The 19981-nt window shown below is 34.4% G+C and overlaps 1 protein-coding gene across 1 annotated transcript in view; it reads left to right on the top strand.

Moving 5' to 3' along the window:
- Dtl (denticleless E3 ubiquitin protein ligase homolog) overlaps nt 1–19981 on the top strand; it is a 42243-nt gene that overhangs the window by 6789 nt on the left and 15473 nt on the right. The window contains exons 5-12 of the mRNA XM_047521003.1: nt 41–161; nt 6475–6540; nt 7790–7902; nt 9386–9459; nt 10763–10866; nt 11346–11450; nt 13948–14060; nt 19702–19791. Coding sequence (XP_047376959.1) covers nt 41–161; nt 6475–6540; nt 7790–7902; nt 9386–9459; nt 10763–10866; nt 11346–11450; nt 13948–14060; nt 19702–19791 — 786 coding nt within the window. The remainder of the gene's footprint in view (nt 1–40; nt 162–6474; nt 6541–7789; nt 7903–9385; nt 9460–10762; nt 10867–11345; nt 11451–13947; nt 14061–19701; nt 19792–19981) is intronic.

Here is a 19981-nt window from a genome sequence, read left to right as displayed (position 1 = left end):
TAAAGGTTGCCTTGTTAAATTGTGCTGTTATTTTTGAAAGGTTACAGCAGCAGGTGATCAAACAGCCAAATTTTGGGACGTAAAAGCTGGTGAGCTAATTGGAACGTGCAAAGGTCATCAGTGCAGCCTCAAGTCAGTTGCCTTTTCCAAGTTTGAGAAAGGTAAATTTTACTTATTCTTTTGCCTCCTTAACCTTCTTTGTGGTGGGGAAATAAGAAGTTGTAATTTTCTGTCCTTGCCCTTATCAAAGTTGTTACTTTACCTACATGGATAATTTTTATTCTAATGTGATTGAAAACCTTAATGAAATAAATTGGTTTTAGGCCCATTCTTAATGGTTGTTATCTCTAGCTTGTCCTTGAAATTCAATTTACAGGTAAAGTAAAAATTTATGAACAGTCAAAAAACTTGTGCTTAACTTTGTCCATTGATGTCAAAACTTTATGTGGGGTACTCATTAACTCCACTGGTAAAATTTAAATGGAGTATGAGGATGGGGTGAAAATCCTGACAAACTGGACATGAATTTCTACCTAAAAATTTACCATGTAACTAGTTTAAATGACCCAGTTTCCTAGTATGTTTTTAACTAGTATTTATGCACAATTGATTTTCCTCTGTTTATCTTACTGTTCTAATAGAGAAGTAAGATTCGAAGAGTGATATAATGTTGAACAGAACTATAGCAGCTAAGGAAAAACTAGCAGGGATGTCAGAATTAGTTTTTTATTTCTAGATTTTCTTTTTTTCCCCTTCATTTGTTTCTCATTAACGTTTTTTACAAATAGACCAACATTTACCTCAAAGAAGTATCTGAGTTAATTTGATTTTCTCAACATTATTGAGACAAACATTACAGTCTTTATCATTCCTTTTAAAGAGGAATATTTTCATTTATTTACCTGAACACTTAGAGAGTTGTAGAGCTGGTTTGAACTTTTTTTTTTAAGTTGTAGCTGGACACAATACCTTTATTTTATTTATTTTTATGTGTTACTGAGGATCAAACCCAGTGCCTCACATGTGCTAGGCAAGTGCTGTACCACTAAGCCACAACCCAAGCTGGTTTAAACTTTTTAAGAGCCAATTTTAATCTATGATTGCTGGAGACTAGAACTCTGAAAGGGAAATATATGGCATGGGTTTTGAGCTCTGCATAACTTTCAATTAACACATCTATCATATAAAGTTACGTTTACCTGTATTCTAATTTACAACACTCTTGTGTTAGAGTTCACATTGAGTTTATAAAAATATTTTAAGATCATGAAAATTTACCTAACTAAAGGGGAATTTCAAAACGGTAACACAATATCTTTTGGCCCCTTCATTTAATTTTTAAAACTCTGCATGTGAATACATCTATGCCAATATGGTCTAGTAGAAAAAGCACTGAGTTAAGACATTGGGTCAAATGACTTTTATCATGTTTCCCAGTAGTCCATATGTGCCCTAGTGTAAATAAGTCTAGCTGGAAACTGCTCCCAAGTTCTCATGGTTTGGTTGGTGAAACAGTATTTTTTAGCCTCATTCACCCTCTTAGCCATATTCCTTTCTACAGGCCACACTTTTGTAAATATGCATAGAAGCCTTGTGTTTTATTCTAGATTTGACTTCTTTATAAATTCTTCAGTGAAGTTATTTTAATTTCTGTGGACCTTAATTTCCTAACTTAGTAAAATTAATACCTAATTCTGTTTAACTCACAAAATAATTTCATACATAAAAATAAGGTGAAATTTAAAAAAAATAAAAAGGGAGGACCAAATAAATGCTTAGTGAATTTTCTGTTGTTTTGTGTTTATGGAGGTTTCGTTTGTTTGCTTGTTTTTTTAAGTACTGTGGTAGAAATGACCATTGATCCAGTTTTTTCAGCCCTTTATGGGTAGAATAAAAATCCTAATTGGTTATAGTCATACTAATGAAATTTGACTTCCACAAATATTTGCCATGTAAAAGGAAGGAAAGTAGATAACTTTTTTGGGTGGCCAAAAGGAGAGTATTAGACCTTATAGTGGGAAATTAAAATTAGTTATAAATTTATTTCTATTTCTTCTCCTACAAATTTTTCTTTATTTGTGCCTTCTTTCTCATTCTTCATTCTCCAGTTTAAGATCAATCCTTCCTCCTAGACCACTGGTTTTTAACTCTGCATATAAGTCCCCTACAGAGGTTTTTTTTAAAAAAATCATTTTAATGCCACTCTCTGGGAGGTATGCCAGGTATCTGGGTTTTGTTTTGTTTTTTTTTTTAAGTTCCTCAAGGAATTTCAGTGTGTACTTAAGGTTGAGAAACATTTTTGATCTCCCACAAGACCTTATGCTGTCACTTTTGTCACCATTGCCCTTGTATCTTAAAGTTCTCCCTCTTTTGGCTATTTCTCCTTAGGAAAGGCTCAAGCATGTCTGTGGCTATCCCTGAAAACATCTTACCCCTGTGTTCTCTTTTAGCTGTTACCCTTTCCTACCTATCTCCTCTAAGTTTCTTAAGAGTGAACAAAAAGCTGGACAAATATCTTCATCTTAATTTGGTACAATCTGTTTTCCACATCAAACTTTCTCCCTGAAGTAACTTTTAACAATTACCTAAATGTCAGGGCCATGAAACTTTCAGCCCTTTTCTTTTTCCTGGTTATTTATAAAATTTCATAAAAATTATTTTCTTCTTCAGAATCTATGATAACATTCTCTTCTAGTTCTCCTTCTGTCTTTTTGTTGATTCCTTCATTTTTGCTTTTGTGTACTGTACTTTTTTACCTATTTTGAAGTGTTGGTATGGCCCAGAATATGATGTTTGTCCTTCTTTTCCTTTATACCTTTTCCCTGGACAGTTCCATCAATTCCATCTTTTTTTTTTTTTCTTTTGGTACTGGGGATTAAACCTAGAGGCACTTTACCCCTAAGCCACATCCCCAGCACTTTTTATTTTTTATTTTGAGACAGGATCTTGCCAAGTTGCTGAGGTTTGCCTTGAACTTGTGATCCTCCTGCCTCAGCTTCCCAAGTCCCTGGAATTATAGGTGTGTGCCACTGCACCTGACTCATCAATTCTAATTTTTCTTTGTTTGTCACTCTACTTGAGTTGACCCAGATCTATATTTTTTGCCTTACCCTCTCTGTAAGCACTTGAAATTCAAACTATCTAAAATTCACAATTTCCTTCTGGCAGTGCCATATTTATACTCTGTTATCATTTCTACTTAGCCTGAAGAACATTTTCTTTTAGTGCATTCTATTGGTAATAAATTACCTTCATTTTCGTATATCTGAAAAATCTAGGGGGGAGAGAAGAAGAATAGAAGTTCAGATTAGACAAAGGGAAATGGAGACAAGGCAGTGGGGAGAGGAATAGGAAAGACAGTGGAGTGAATCTGGCACAACTTTCCTATGTACATATATGAATGTACTACAATAAATCTCCACATCATGTACAAGACTGGGACCCAGTTAGAATAAGCTATGCTCCATATTTGTATAAATATGTCAAAATATCATTCTTGAAGGCTATTTTTGTTAGATATAAAATTCTGGGTTAACAGTTTTTTTTTTCTTTCATTATTTTCTACTGTCTTCTTGAGTTTCCATTGAGAACTCTGTGGTCGTTCAAATCATTTCCCTACATATAATGTGTTGTTTCACTTGACTCCTTTCAGGATTTCTGTCTTTGGTGTTCAGCAGTTTGTGATGTATCTAGTCATGGTTCCCTTCAAACACTGTTTGGGGCTTGCTCAGTTTTTTTGACTTGTGAATTTGTTTCACAAAGAGGCTCTAGTTACTCATACATTTGACCTTTTGAAATTGTCCCATGAGTATTTGATACTGTTCTTTTTTCTTCCAGTTTTCTTAAATTTGAAATATAATTAACACACTGTTAGTCTGTTTTCTGTTGCTATAACAAAATATATGAGAATGGATATTTCATAAAGAATAGAGGTTTATTTGGGCTGGGGTTGTGGTTCAGTGGTAGAGCACTTGCCTTGCCACATGCGAGTCACTGGGTTCAATCTTTAGCACCACATAAATATAAGCAATAAAGGTATTTTGTCCATCTACAACAAAAAAATTAAAAAAAAAACAAAATAGAGATTTATTTAGCTCACTGTTCTAGAGGCTGCAAAGTCTAAGATCATAACTTCAGCATTGGTGAGGGCCTTCTTGCTACATCACAAGACAGTATTACCTGTTAAGACAGAGCAAGCTAATCAGAGACAGCTCACTTTTTATAAAAAATCATTCCCAAGATAACCCACTAATCCATGAATGGATTAACCTATTCATGAAGGCATAACTCTCATGACCCAGTCATCTGTTCAAGACTTCACCTCCCAACACTGCCAAAATGGCTATCAGATTTCAACATGGATTTCTGAAGGGACAAGCCATATTCAGACATAGCAGGTATCATAAGATTTGCTCAAAGTATGTATTTCAGTGGCTTTTAGTTTATTCATAGGGTTGTGCAATAACTACAAGTTCCACTTAAGCTTGATGTTCAATCTTATATGCTGTGCTTCAAATTGACAGATTTCTATTGATCATGATCTCCTTAAGTTGAATTTGACTTTCTCATTTCTTCCCATTCTGTTCTTAAGCCTAACCAGTGAATTTTTATCATTTAAATTCATCATTTTTTAGTTCTCAAATTTGTTTTTTATAGGTCCTGTTTTTCTGCTGAGATTTATCATATTTTTTTATTAATTGCACGTGTATATTTCTCTACCTAACATACTTTTAGCTATATTACAGTCTTGTCTTAAAAGCCAATGTCTGAGTAATCTTGGGGTTGGCTTTCATTGATTTCCTTTGACAATAACTCGTTTTTCTGGCTCTCTGTGTGGACATTGTGAATAGGATGTTGGATTCTGGATTCTTGCTTTACCAGTCATTTAACTCATTAGACTAAAATTTCAGACTGTTAAACCTGCAGGAGGGCAATGAATCATTTATCAGTTCTTTATTATAAACCTCAGTTGCAAACTGCTTTGTTTTCTTTTGCACATATGATTCAGTGTTCAGCTAGACATTTAGGCTGAGTTTAAACACAGAGTTAAGGGTTTCTTTTCTCTCCCCTTCCCTCTCTTAGAGCTCTTGTTGCACCCCATCTCCTTTTTCTGTTCTAGCATGAGACATGGCAGGTTTTTCTATTGGTATTTTAGCTGTCTAGTGTGAATGCTGCAACTGTGGCTACCCTCAAGGTAAAACAAACAATGATTGCCCTGGCTAATTACATTTTTCATTTGTTGACTCCCCTCCAAAATGGTATGTTTTTGTTCAGTTTCCACAAGACCTCCTCAGGTAGGGTTTGTTGGCGTTGTTTGTTTTTTGTATTTTGTCCAGTTACAGCTAATGCAGGTATAATTTCTTAAGTGCTTACTCTTTAGTACAGAAAGCAGTTTCTCTTACTTAATTTTACCTCTTTTTTTGTGTGTGGAGGGGCGGGTACCAGGGATTGAATCCAGAGGCACTTAACCACTGAGCCACATTCCCAGCCCCTTTTATTTTTAATTTTTTAAAAAATATTTTTAGTTGTGGATGGACACAATACCTTTATTTGGTGCTGTACTTCAAATTGACTGATTTGTAGATGGACACAATACCTTTTTGTGATACTGAGGATCAAACCCAGTGCCTCACATGTGCTAGGCAAGTACTCCACCACTGAGCTACAACCCCGGCCTCTTATTTTTTATTTTGAGACAGGGTCTTGCTAAGTTGCCCAGAACCTTGCTAAGTTGCTGATGCTGACTAAACTTGTGATCCTCCTGCTGAGCTCAGCCTCCCAAGCTGCTGTGATTACAGACATGTGCCACCATGCCTGGCTCTTACTTAATTTTAAAGAATAAAACACTACATATAAATCAAAATTCTCTAGTATTCCCTTCTTCAATCCCACTGCCCCCCCCCACTTCCATTTCAGAGGCAACCTCTTTCATACATCTTATATGGATCTCAGTATTTTTATAGTAAGATAATACAGCTTAGAAGTTTAGAGTATAGGCTCTGGATTCATTCTGCCAAGAATACCTTTACAAATTACTTATATTCTCGGTGCCTTAGTTTTCTCATCTGTAAAACAGGGAAAATAATACCTAATAAGGTTGATGACAAGCATTGAGATATTTGCATAGAACTTGTAGGGTAATATATGGCACTTAGGATAATAACACTCAGTGTATTTTGACTATTTCTTGTTTATCATTATTCTTGCTCTAATTTTATAAAGTATTTTATGTGGTTTTGAGAAAATGTGCACAAAGGGATCATTCTATAGTTTTTTCAGCCTAAGCTCTTTGTAATTCCTTCCCTTCACAGTTGTTTTTGCTATTTGCTGTTGATCCATATAGTTTAAAATTCTTAATCTCCAGTACCAAGTTCAGTACCTAGCATAAAATAGATATTCTAAAAAATTTAAATTGAAATATATATCTTGACCTTTTTTTTTTTTAACTCTTGTATACTGTTTATTTTGCCACAGCTGTATTCTGTACAGGAGGAAGAGATGGCAACATTATGGTCTGGGACACCAGGTGCAACAAAAAAGGTAATCTAGTTCCATTTTAATTTTGACAGATGAGAGATGATCCCATACTAAATTATATTGAAAGTGTTAGTGGTTTCATCTGAGTACCACCAGGGGGCACATGTGTTCACAGTCTCCCATTTCTGCTTACCCTTGATTTATCAGTATCCTAGTGATTGTTGCAGGGACTACTGTGCTCACATATTTACTTCATTTTTGTGTTTTGAATTATAAGGCCATTTACCTAAATTATTGATAGAATTGAAATTATTAATACATAGGCTCACTGGTAAATGTTACCTTTAATTTAAATTGCCTCTTTTTGTTGTTTTAAAGAATCAGATTAAATTAAATAGCAGTTTGCATTGCCCCCTAATGCCATTAAACAAAAAGTGCTAACCATCTCCCTATTTACTTTTCATATATTTATTGCTCTTTCAAAAATTTAATAGACTATTTAGTAGAGCAGTTTTAGTTTCACAGCCAAATTAAGCAATTTCCATATATTCTCAGCCCCTACACACACACACACACACACACCCTCACACCCTCCCTCACTCACTGTCAACATCTTATACTTGAGTGGTGTACTTATTACAATTCATGAACCTACACTGACACATCATTGTCATCTAAAATCTGTAATTTACATTAGGATTAATTTTTGGTGTTATAAATTCTATGGATGTTGACATATTAATGACGTGTATGCCCATTGTAATATCATACAGAATAGTTTCACTGCTTTGAAAAATCCTCTGTTCTGCTATCATTCCTATCTCCCCACTAAGATCTAGCAACCATAGATCTTTTTTTTTTTTTAATTATCTCCATGATATCACCTTTTTCAGAGTATCATACAGTATGTAACCTTTAAGTTTCCTTCGTGTCTTTATAGCTTTATTAAGCTCATTTCTTTTTTGTGTTGAATTCTGAATGTACCACAGTGTATCCATTCACTTGCAAATGGATATCTTGGTTGATTCCAAGTTTGGGGCATTATGAACAGAGCTTCTAGAGGGGCTATAGATTTGACTCAGTGATAGAGCACTTCCCTAGCTAGGAAGAAAAAGGAAAAGAGCTGCCTCCATAAATATGTTTTCTTTCTTTGTATACATTATAATCTCAGCACAGGAGATATGGTGCAGATGGTTTTACTGGTTTCTAATTTCACTAATCTGGTGAGAAATTACTTAATTTTGAGGTCTTATATACAAATGTGTACAACATGAGATCAGAAAAAACTTAGTTTCCTTGGAATGTCTTTCAGATGGGTTCTATAGGCAAGTAAATCAAATCAGTGGTGCTCACAATACCTCAGACAAGCAAACCCCTTCAAAACCCAAGAAGAAACAGAATTCGAAAGGACTTGCCCCTTCTGTGGTAAGGTTTTATAGATGTCTACATGAGTGCAGATCTTAACAGCAGAAATTCTTAACAAATTCATTGCAGGGAATTTCTTGGGAATAAAAATGGGAGCTATTTTCTTTTGATGTCAGAGGTTTATTCCTTTTCAGTAGTAGTGGTTCTCAAAGTCCAGTGGGCTTTAAGAGTTACCTACAGAACATGTTAAATTTTTAACTTTCTGAGCCTTAACCCTAGAAATCTCCACATATCCAAATACTTGCAGTATAATGTGATTCGTTAGGAAAGGGGAGGGGAAGTTTGAAAAAGCATGTTAAGTTTTATGATTTGGTTTTCTATGGGGAGGGAATCCCCATTGTTTTCATAATATAAACTATGGGAAAGCTGTGGGAGTGTTGTTTGTTTGTTTGTTTGGCAGTACTGGGGATTGAACCAAAGGCTTCACACATGCTAGGCAAGTGCTTTGCCCCTGAGCTACATCCTGAGCCATTTTTATTTTGCAACAGGGTCTTACTGAGTTTCCCAAGCTAGACTTGAACTTGGAATCCTCCTGCCTCAGCCTCCCAAGTAGCTGGTATTACAGGTGCACACCACACCCAGCCTGTATATTTTTTAAACATTTAGGAAAGTATTATATATATATTGCAAAACCCTTTGGTAGAACAGAGTACTACTATAATAATCAAAAGCTAAAATTATGCCAGGTTGTTTTTGTTTTCCCTGAAAAAAATTTGCTTTTGATCTCAGTTTACTGTGTTTTTCTAATATTCCCAATTTATAGGGTGAGATTACCATAATATAAAGGATACAGGCATGAATAGAAACAGACAGTGATCAGTAGAAGCCAGATGATATTAAAATGTGTAACCTTTTGGGCATTGAGTCTGATCCTAAGCTAAGAAACCTTGTTAGCTAATAGCAATTAGGAGTTCCTTTAATATTTTCATTCATAATTCCTATCATGTAGGAATATGATAATCTGGGTAGATATCAACACTTTATAGATGAAACAGGAATTAAATGAGCTTCAAAGGGATACATATCTTATTAGTAGGGCTGATTTTAAGTAGATTCAGTAGTGTCAGACAAGTAAGATCTAGTCACCAGTTTGTTTCTTGAATACAAGTTCGAGTTTTATCACTATATGCATAACTTAATGATGTTTAGGTCATTTTCTTGCTGGGATTTACTGTGTATCTAGGATTATTGGAAAGATAATATTTAATCTCATTCAGAGTTTGGGGGAAAGGCCATTTTTAATCACCTGTTCTCTCTTTTTTTTTTTTTTAACATTTTTTTAGTTGTAGATGGACACAATATCTTTGTTTATTCATTTATTTTCATGTGGTGCTGAGAATCAAACCCAGTGCCTCACACACGCAAGGCCTTCACTCTACCACTGAGCTGCAGCCCCAGCCCCCGCACCTGTTCCCTTGATGGTGAAGATTTTGATGCTTAAGACAGAATTTCCTTCTTTGCTTTTTCTTTCTGGTACTATTAGGATTTCCAGCAGAGTGTTACTGTAGTCCTCTTTCAAGATGAGAATACATTAGTCTCAGCAGGAGCTGTGGATGGGTAAGAGACTTTATTTCTTTGTTCTTTTAATGAGGTGTCTTTCATGAGCCATGAGGCAGAAATCATGTAGTCCCATTATAATTGAACAAGTATGCTTTTAACTTTTGACATACTGAGTACCCCAGCTGAGAAGAGGAACTTATAGACATACAGGAAAATAATGAGTTAGAACTCTTACTCAATAATTAAATGAGGTAATACACGTGTCACACTTAGTATGTTGTCTATCATATAGGAACAGCATTAGCTGCTGCTACGATTAATACAGAGGAATCTAGATGGGTAGCTTGCCATATGGCAGTAAAATTCAGTCACAGATTCTTATTTTAAGGAGTAAATTTTTTATTATTTTGAGGTTTATCTTTCCAGGTTTAGGAATATCTTTAAAAGAGTAAATCTGATTCTGAGCACGTAATTGGTGTTTCTCAGAATAATCTAACTAGATTTAAGATCTGAATACTTTCACATACCTACCATCCATGATTGGCTAAATTTTGACCTCCAAATATGTGTGTGCTGCTTGTATATTAGTTGTGTTGTAGAAGATAAGTTCTTCATGTATAGGGACTCTTTCTTCTTAAGGCATCCTTATCCATTGAATCTTCAAATACCTGACTATCTTCATAAATTTTAATTTTAAAAAGTAATGACTTACTAAACTAGAATTTCCAGTGTCTCCTCTGGACACTAAAACTCCATGAACCAAACTTTCAAGCAAGAATGAAAGATTAAGTTATTATGTTTGTGAATAGGTAGGAAAGTGTGCTCCATGTGTTTCCAAGAATACTGCCTTGTGTTTTCACAGTCACCTACAAATTAAAAGTAGAGGCTTAAGACAATTATTCCAATAGAAGGACAAATATTTTTTCTCTATTTCACAGAAAAATTTGTTTCGATTGCTTAAGGAATTATGTATAGAGATATAACCGTAGGAACCGAGCTTGCTGTTTATGATATCAAAGGATATATGCAGAGTATAAAAGGCTTAGGAAGTGCTTTTTTCTTAAAAACAATAGAACAGTGACTATCAGCATCCAACTTTCATCTTCCTTTTCCGCTCCCTTGGAGTAAACTCCAGTAACCCATCACTGGGTCATACTACATCTGTTTCCCGTTCTGTCAGAATTGTAAGCCTGACCTTGGAGACAACAGTGAATAGTTTAATTTGTTTCCCAGTGAGATGTCCTCACTATACCTGGTAAATGTGCCAGAAGAGTTAGATTAAAAGTAATTTCACATTTAATGAAAGTGAAGTTCTTTGGGTGGGGAGGTCTACAAAATAACAATTTGTCTTGGTTTTTAGGATAATCAAAGTATGGGATTTACGCAAAAATTATACTACTTACCGACAAGAACCCATAGCATCCAAGTCTTTCCTGTACCCAGGTAGCAGCACTAGAAAACTAGGTAAGCCTTTGCATAAACTTCTTGGGGAAAATGTAAATTTTTGTTAAATTAAAAAAATATATATGTTATCAGGCTAGTTTTAAGCAACACAGAGTTAAGATACTCTAATATGTGGGGATGTATTTTTGATGTTCAAAACATAAAATCTCACTTTTTTAAAATATTTTTTATATTCAAAACATAAAAACTCACTTTTTAAAAATTTTTTTAAAATATTTTTTTGTCAATGGACCTTTATTTTATTCATTTATATGTGATGCTGAGAATTGAATCCAGTGCCTCCCACATGCCAGGCAAGCACTCTGCCACTGAGCCACAACTCCAGCCCCAGGATACTTTTTATTTGCATGTTTTGGGGACAAAAATTCTAATATCCCATCTGATAATATCATGTGCAGTGATCTATTTTTGCATCCACATTTTAGCCTCGGGTCTGTTAACCATCATCAGGACATGCTGACTAAAGTTTCTTTTCCCAGGATATTCAAGTCTGATTTTGGATTCTACTGGCTCTACTTTATTTGCTAATTGCACAGATGACAATGTCTACATGTTCAATATGACTGGATTAAAGACTTCTCCAGGTAAGACAGTCATAAAAACTCTCTTGCCAGGAAACTAACGTGGTCTTTTTTGTTGATAACTTTCTAAAAAACAAAACTTCTTAAGTCATATGAGGACTTAAGTATTTTTAATTAATTCCAGTTATGTTTTCATAGGGATTCTTTCCTTGAGATCATTTCACAAGTTAGCAGAACTCTTCAGTATCATGACTTATTGTGTTGTAATAGTCTCCAGAAATCAGACCCGTTGGCCTATATTTAGAATTAACTTAATTTTTTATTTAATGATCTTACAGGGTGAAGAAAACTGTTCTGCTCAACTTTTATCCTCTTTTGGGGCTTGTTAGTTAAAACAGAAGGCTGTGACTGGTGATGTAACTCAATGGTAGAGTACTTTGCTAGCATGCTCAAGGCTTACAGTTTAATCCCCAACACCACAAAAAGGAAAAAAATTAAATGAATATTTCAGATTCCCCATATAGTTCCACCCTCCCTTAACCTTCCTCTTAATGTTTGACAGAGGCTGTTTAATATCTTGAAGTTTTTTCCTTCAACCCCACCACTTTTTCTTCTCAAGAATATAAAATAGAATCTGATACATAAAACTAATAAATAATATTTTAAAAAGAAACCAAAGTGTACTTTAAAAGGGTTTAGTTATTTATTTCTAAGAACATTATCAATTACGTAAACAAGCTACATATTAGTAGCCTGGTTCTTTTTCAGGTCTAACTCTGTCAAAACACTTGGATTTTATGATCTACCCCTAGAGCTACTAATGTAAGATATACTAATAGACAAGAAATCTCAAAATAGTACAGAACTTAGGTTATTTTAGCTATGATCTTAGAGAAGTTTCCAAAGATTTCCCTAAGTGATCTTGTTAGGACTGTCATATCTGTGGCAGCATCATATTTGGGATTTCCAATTTCTTGGATTAGGTCCAGTGTTCTTAAAACAAGAGCAAGAGAATTTGGAAAATGGACGAGATAACAGATTTTGCTGTATTCCTTAATTAAGAACTTGAATAACAGTTAATTTAATCAGTCATATAAAATAGGCTTTAAAAAATCTTTCCTCCGAAGATAAAACATCATCCCGATTATATTATCAGATGTATAAGAGATCTTTTAAATAATTTTCCCCATAGTTGACAATAAAGGGACCTTGAGTTCAGTTTTGTCCCTCTGCCATTAAACACTTTGCTAATAATTTGGTAATCTTTTTTTGTGCTTCTAAAATAATTTTATTTTTTCTAAGATAGGTATGTAGTAGCTCGATTGATTTGTTCCTTAGAAATGAATGATGGCTCTGTGTGCACGCACATTATTGTGTATACATGTGTAATGTCTGGTAATTATTTGCCTTTTTGAAAACTTTAGAAAGGTACTGGACTTAACGTATATCTATCAAATATTTTACACAGTATTATATATACTAAGTGATGTCCATAGGATGACTGTGAATCATGTTAGGAGCCCAAATCATTAAAGAAAGACAAAATTGAGTTAATTAAGGCCAATATAGGTTTTAGAAAGGTTTTTAGCAAGACTGAAACATTTACATTGTACTTCATACCAGCCTTTCTTAGACCAGTAGAGGGCAATAAGTACTTATAGGTTTAATAGGAAATTTAGTCTACAGTTTGCCAAGCACAGTTTAAGAGTTGAAGATGAATAATTAAGATTTTTTTTCTGCCTAAATATTTTCTAAAATTCTCCCATAAATGAGATTTTTCTCTTGTACTTCTTGGTGGTATTATTCAGGTATCAGAGACCTAAGGTTTTGTCTTCCTTAGGCTAAAAGAACCTGTCACAAATAAATTGTACAAGAAACAATACTTCCTCTTTTGCTGTGGATAATGAGAAGTCTAAACTGTAGGCTTAACCCAGCCTAGTGACGTACATATGAGCATAGAAATTTACCCCACTAGCTATTCCTACTGTTCAGCATGTTTAAAGTGCTGGATTAAAAAAAATGATACGACTAAGATAAGCCAACAATAAGTTTTAGCCAGAGTTTACTGATTTTTATCTATTCATGGAACAACTATTGGAGGATCTATCCTGTTCAAAGCACTATAAAGTTTAGAAAGAAAAGAAGATGTGAAATGTACCCTCAAGAATCTTGAAGTCTTAAGAAGTAAGACCAATGTATAATGCAATGGAAAAAAGCACTATCTTGGGGTAAGGAGAAAGAAAGGGTCCAATATTTATTTTACTATAAGATTGGACATTGCCTGCACCCTTTTCTCTTAAAGAATGCTTTTCATCACATTTTCCTCATGTGGCATAGCTAGTTCCTGCCAAATACAGCTGAGTTCATGAGGTTGGGTCTAACATAAAGCCTGTGGTTTCTTTTTTCTTTTTTGCCAATGTTCATTTCCCTGTTATTTGGTGAATAAAGCTTGGCCATCTGCTTCAGTAGTCAATATAGGAATAAAATTGTTAGAATATATACATTCATTTGAATACTGGAAATAACAAAAACCAAGTAATTTGTTTATTTTCTCTGACAGTGGCTATTTTCAATGGACACCAGAACTCTACCTTTTATGTAAAATCAAGTCTCAGTCCTGATGACCAGTTCTTAGTCAGTGGCTCAAGTGATGAAGCTGCCTACATCTGGAAGGTAAGTTGCCAAACATCCCCCTCAAATGTGAGACTGAATTGTTCTTGAGAATATTTTTTCTTTCCAATAGGAGGTTAAGTTTAAGGTAAACACATACTATTAATTTTCTGCATCAGATATTTAGTATCATGTTGGGCCTGCCTCTTTCTTCAGTATACTAAATTTGAATAAAAGTTACTTCTTGGCATTTAATACAGCTGAAACCTCACTCTATTAGAATTTTATGCACTTTTATTTATAGCCGCAGTTTATTAGAAAGTGACAGTCCTTGTCTTCTGTTTCATAGATTATCAAGAAACTGAGAATTCAGAAAGGTAGTAAGAACCTTAATTTTGTCATGCTTCCTAGAAAACAGGCTGTATTGACTTTCTTCTTGTTTTCAAACTCTCCTGCAAAATACATTATTTTTAAGATCCTTATACAAAACAATCACTCAAAAATATTTGCATAATAATTGTATTCTTTATTCTTTCTTTTTATAAATAACTATCCTTCAGGCTATTAAAATAGATGTGGCTACTTTATCAGTGTTTTCTATATTTAATAGTATTATCTAATTTTTTTTCAAGTTTACAGATTTCCCATTGTGACCTATTAAATTCATACTTTTATTTTTTAACTTTTTAAATAAAAGTAATTCTAAAGTGACCATTGTAAGCTAAGAATTTAAAGGGTGACTGCTTGAAGCCTCATGGAGAAAAAGCCCTGGAGAAAAGTACCAAAAAAGTGATTTTTGTATACCTAGAGTTGTAAAAATACAACACTAACTTCTTAAAAGGTTTTAGTAACAATATCCTAAATTGTCACAAGGTGGTGATATTGTTCTATCCAAGATACTCTCATGTTGGGCCTGCCTTCTTCTATAAGCACATTTCTTTCTTTTATTTTTGTATTGTTAAATGAAAATTTGCTTATGAAGTATAAACATCTTATGAAAGTAGTTTTTACCTAGTTTCCTCTCTATTAAGTTATTTCTTGAGCTTTAAACTTTATCAATATGTGTCACTTGTATTAACGTTTTTATCTGGTATTTTAAAGTTTGAGTTTCAAATTTGATCTTTGCTTTTTTCCCTTTCTCCTTTCAGTCTTACCTACAGTTCCTTCTTTACTTTGAATCCCAACTTAACTGGAGAATTTTCTTTCTACTACAAATCTGTATTGTTTTAAGTTTCTTTCTGAAAAGAAAAAAACCAACTGAAATTTCAAATATAAGAAAAATCATAATAAAGGATTATGGGGAAAAAAAACCTGTGTACTGGTCATTCTTTTTAAATAATTTTAGATAAGTTTTTAAATGATATATATACATAATTGTTTATAATTGTGTGTTATGTATGCAAGTATATACTGTTTTTCCTGTAGCGCTCTTCTCTAGCACAAGGCCTTTTTTAAATTTTGTTTTAGTGAATGAGAGTTGAGGGGATTATTTTTCCCTATAAAGACAAACACACACCAAAGATACTTGGCTGTTGTTTCTAACCCATTTTCAGACATCCAGTCAGTGGCCACCACATACATGGGTGACCCTTTCTGAATTCCTAGGCTGGGTCACATGTCACCTCTGAATGACGTGGTTCAGACGTGATGTTCTTCTGCCTGTCCACACATAACTCAGTGTACAGGCCCTGATATTTGAGATCCTGGCAAGCTTTCTGCTCCTAAAATTGAATTTGCCTAGTGGTGGCTCAGTTTCTCTTTTCCATGATAAAAAAAAGCAGGGGGTGGGGAGCAATAATGTTAAGCAGTTCCATGCAATCTGAGTGACCAGGCTGTCGGGTTAATCTTATGTCTCTGCTATGTGTCCGTCAGAATTCTTTTTTTTTTTTTTTTCTTTAGTTGTAGATGTACACAATACCTTTATTTTACTTTTTTATTTTTATGTGGTGCTAAGGATCAAACCCAGTGCCCCACACGTGCAAGGCAAGCACTCCACCACTGAGCCACAGCCCCAACCCCAGAATTCTATTTAAGTGTTAGAATTTTCTGTGTTAAAAAACCCATGGGTATAAGAAAACAGTAAAGGAAAGGAGTTTTATATCTTAAGACAGAAGAGAATGGCATTCTAGTCCTCACTGCTGCCCAGAAAGGAAGGTATAATATATTTAGACTGTCTGAAACTGATACCTAAAACTTCAGAAGATTTGGCATTCTACGTTTCTTTTTAATTTCCTACCCATTATTCCACCCCCACTCCTACCCACTCTTCCCTAGTTCCTTTCTGATGTAGCCCCTGAATAGTATTGAAGTAGTTATAAATAAACTGATTTGGCGCAGCCATTCTTCCGCTGACTGGCGAAACATTGAGCCTGACACTTTAGGAAGTGTAAATGATCTCATGGCAGAAATAAAGATTAGATTTGGTTTCCGACTGGGCAGAGTAAGATTTTGTGAGGAGAAGTGCTGATCTTTTTTGGTGTGTTTAAGTATATAAAATGCTTTATGAGAGGCCGGGGTTGTGGCTTAGTGGTGGAGCACTTGCTTAGCATGTGTGAGGTACTGGGTTCGATTCTCAGCACTGCATGTAAATAAAATAAAGGTTTATTGGCAACTAAAAAAATTTTTTTAAATGCTTATGAGGTCTGAAGATTAAAGCCATTTATTCCTAGATGCCTTGAAATTCCTGATTCCTTAAAGTCTTTATTTTGTAAAACGTGGACAGTATAAAAGAAAACAGTTTTCTGTGTTTAACCACCCCATAATGCTTAGATATGAATATTTCATGGATGTAATAGACGCCTACTTAAAAGGAAAGGGAGACTTTTTAAAAAAATATAATTAGAATATATTTATAATAAAGTGATAATAAATAAAAACCTAATTGAATGAAAGTGAAGAACGTAAAAGCCATCTGAGTTTCATTAGGAAAAATAAATCTTCTCTGAAGTAGTCACCAAGTACTAAGGAAAGTCCTAAACTTTCAAAGCACTCATTACTAAAATTCATAAAAACTTACTAGAGACTAGTTTCTCATTTCAGCCCATGACATGGTAAAAGGGTACAGAAATTATTATAATCACATGGTTGTATGACCATCACCATCATCAAATTCCCAAACATTGATCACACTAGAAAGAAATCCCATATCCTTTAATAATCATTGTCCATTCTTCCTTTCCCCCAACAACTGCTAAGCTACATTCTGACTCCATAGATGTGTGCCTATTTTGGACATTTCATGTAATTGGAATCACACAATATGTGGCATTTTGTGCCTGACTTCTTTAACTTGGCATAATGTTATCTAGGTTCAACAATGTTGTAGCATTGATAGTACTTAATTCGTTTTATGGTTTAATAATATTCCATTGTTAAGATAAATCATTTTTGTTCCTCTGTTTGTCAGTCAATGGCCGTTTGAATTATTCCCACTTTTTTACTTCATAATTAAAGTTGCTGTGAACATATGTGTGTAAGTTATCATTTGAACATGTTTTCAGTTCTGCGGTTATATACCTAAGAGTAGAATTGCAGCTCAAATGATATTTAATGCTATTTAACTTTTTGAGAAACCTTCACACACTTTTGTGGTGCTGGGGATAGAATCCAGGGCCTCACTCACACCAGGCAAGCACTGTGCCACTGAGCCACATACCCAACTCCCTACATTTCATGCTATGTAAAAATGCCTGGCTTATGGCATTCAATGAACAAATGCTGATTACCTTATCAAACTGTAAAAATTTATCCAAAGATCTCTTTTTTCTTTGAAGCCCTATTATATAAAAAATGTACAAACATTCTGTTGGCAGGAATTGGGTAATTGATTTTTCTGTAAACTTTTAATACATGTTTCTTGAAACTTATCTTAATTCTTTGTGTACATAACATCTAGATTCTTCTAGGTATTATGACACAGAAACTAAGGAAGGGGCAGTCATGAAATGAAAAGCTAGAGGCAATAAGCATGGTAAATCAATGGAGGAGAATAATGTATTCCTACCTTGGATATTTAAAAGTACTTGAGGATTTTCTTTCCCTTATAACTTACTGCTACCAGACCTGTTTGGGCTTTGGGTAAAGAGAAACATAGTGGACTAGGGCCTTCCAAATGGAAGAGGAAGGATAATTTCTATAACTACTGAGATATTAAAGGCTATTTAAAAGTTCTTTCTAAAATATGTAATCCTATGGAATATTGACATTGTCTCTGTGGCTTTGTAGAAGTAGGTAATAAAATCTTTGTAGATACAGGAAAAGCTTCCTTTTCTGTTAAACTTTTAATTAACTCAGCAGGGCAAATTAGACTCTATTCTTTGCCTTCTTTTGCTTTCTGATTCCTTTTGTATGTATGTGCCATGTAACCCAAGAAAGGAGTAGAAATAATTGAGTTAGATAACTTTATAAATCAATGTCAAATCTCTTAAGTATAATCTGAAGAATCTATTAAATTTAATCATTCTCACAAGTAATTCTTTCCAGAGTTGCCTTCACTTTCTTTATAAAAATGAGCCATAATTCAGAGCCTCAAAAAAAAAAGAGTAACTTTTCTCAGCTCCAACCCTCTTGCTTTTTTCAAACATGTGTGCTAACGTTAGTTACGTGAGTTTGTACTAATTATTGCACTGATTAATTCTGAGGCTTCTAAAAGGTATTGACAGCTCTGAAATGAATCAGCCTTATGATGCTGTAAAATGCAAGTCACTGGTGGCATCCAGTGATGGGAAAATATGATTTGTAGTCACATGTGCAGAAAAGCCTTCTCCCCACCACCCCCACCCCAGTACTGGGAATTGAACTGTGGGCATCATGCATGCTAGACAAGTGCTCTTCCACTGGAATACACCTCCAGTGCCTTTTTAATTTTACTTTTGAGACTGAAGCTTTCTAGGTTGCTGAGGCTAGTCTTGAACTCTTTTTTTTTTTTTTTTTTTTTTTTTTGGTCTTGAACTTTCTATGCTCCTGCCTCAGCCTCTTGAGTAGCTGGGATTAAAGGTATGTGCTCCACACCCAGCTGTGACCCTTCTTTATGCATTAAGACATATCAAAATTCAAATTAGCTGAAATAATATTTTGGAGGAAAAATATTTTTCTACAAAGTACCATAAAATATAGTTTATCCCTTCAAAATGAAGGTTTTCCAACTCAAAATAAAGGGGTTTGACTTTGGATTTTGGTAAAAGTGAGACTTCCTTTGGAAGAGAGAGTATTCTCTTGTCCCAAGATTGCTAGTAGCATATTTCAGGTACCTTCAGGATTCATAGTTAATTTAATATTCCTTAAAGTTGTTGACGAGGGAAGATCTGAAATATCCAGGCTATGTAAAAACATGACTAAGTTGTCTACTTGAAATGCACTGTCTAGTAATTGAACCTCATCCCAGAAAGTTTACCAGCTAAGGGATAAGGAACAATGCCAGTCTTGGATTTTTGTATATAGCTAGATAGTCCTGCTTTGAAGTAAGAACCATCCTGATATCTAAACACATATTCGTTATATGTTTTGACTATTTTCATTGTATTTTCTCAGATCAGTGATAGAAATACTTTATTGTAACTCTTTTTTTTTTTTTTTTTTTTCCCCTTAACTATAACCCAACAGAACTAAGGGCCTTTGGTAACAATTCTAAGGTTCTGTAAGATAAACCTCTATCTGGGAGACCTATCACTGCTCCACTGATTTGTTTCTTTTTTGATCGGACTAGGTATCCACACCCTGGCATCCTCCTACTGTACTACTGGGTCATTCTCAAGAGGTCACATCTGTGTGCTGGTGTCCATCTGACTTTACAAAGGTTTGTGAACAAATTTCTAATTGGTTTAAAAAAGTAAATCATAGTTTATAGTTTTCCCAAGGTTTGTTGGAAAGTGATACAAACTTCTGTTTAGAGGCTTAAAGATGTAGAGGTCATCCAGGATCAATATCAACATTACATATTCGGCTTTTCTGTACCAACAGAGAAATCATTATGCACTAAGGAATAA

This window comes from Sciurus carolinensis, chromosome 12 (genome assembly GCF_902686445.1).
Source record: "Sciurus carolinensis chromosome 12, mSciCar1.2, whole genome shotgun sequence".
In the NCBI taxonomy this organism is placed as follows: Eukaryota; Metazoa; Chordata; class Mammalia; order Rodentia; family Sciuridae; genus Sciurus; species Sciurus carolinensis.
Note: the sequence above shows the minus strand (reverse complement) of the source record. Positions and strands in the feature narration are given on the sequence as shown.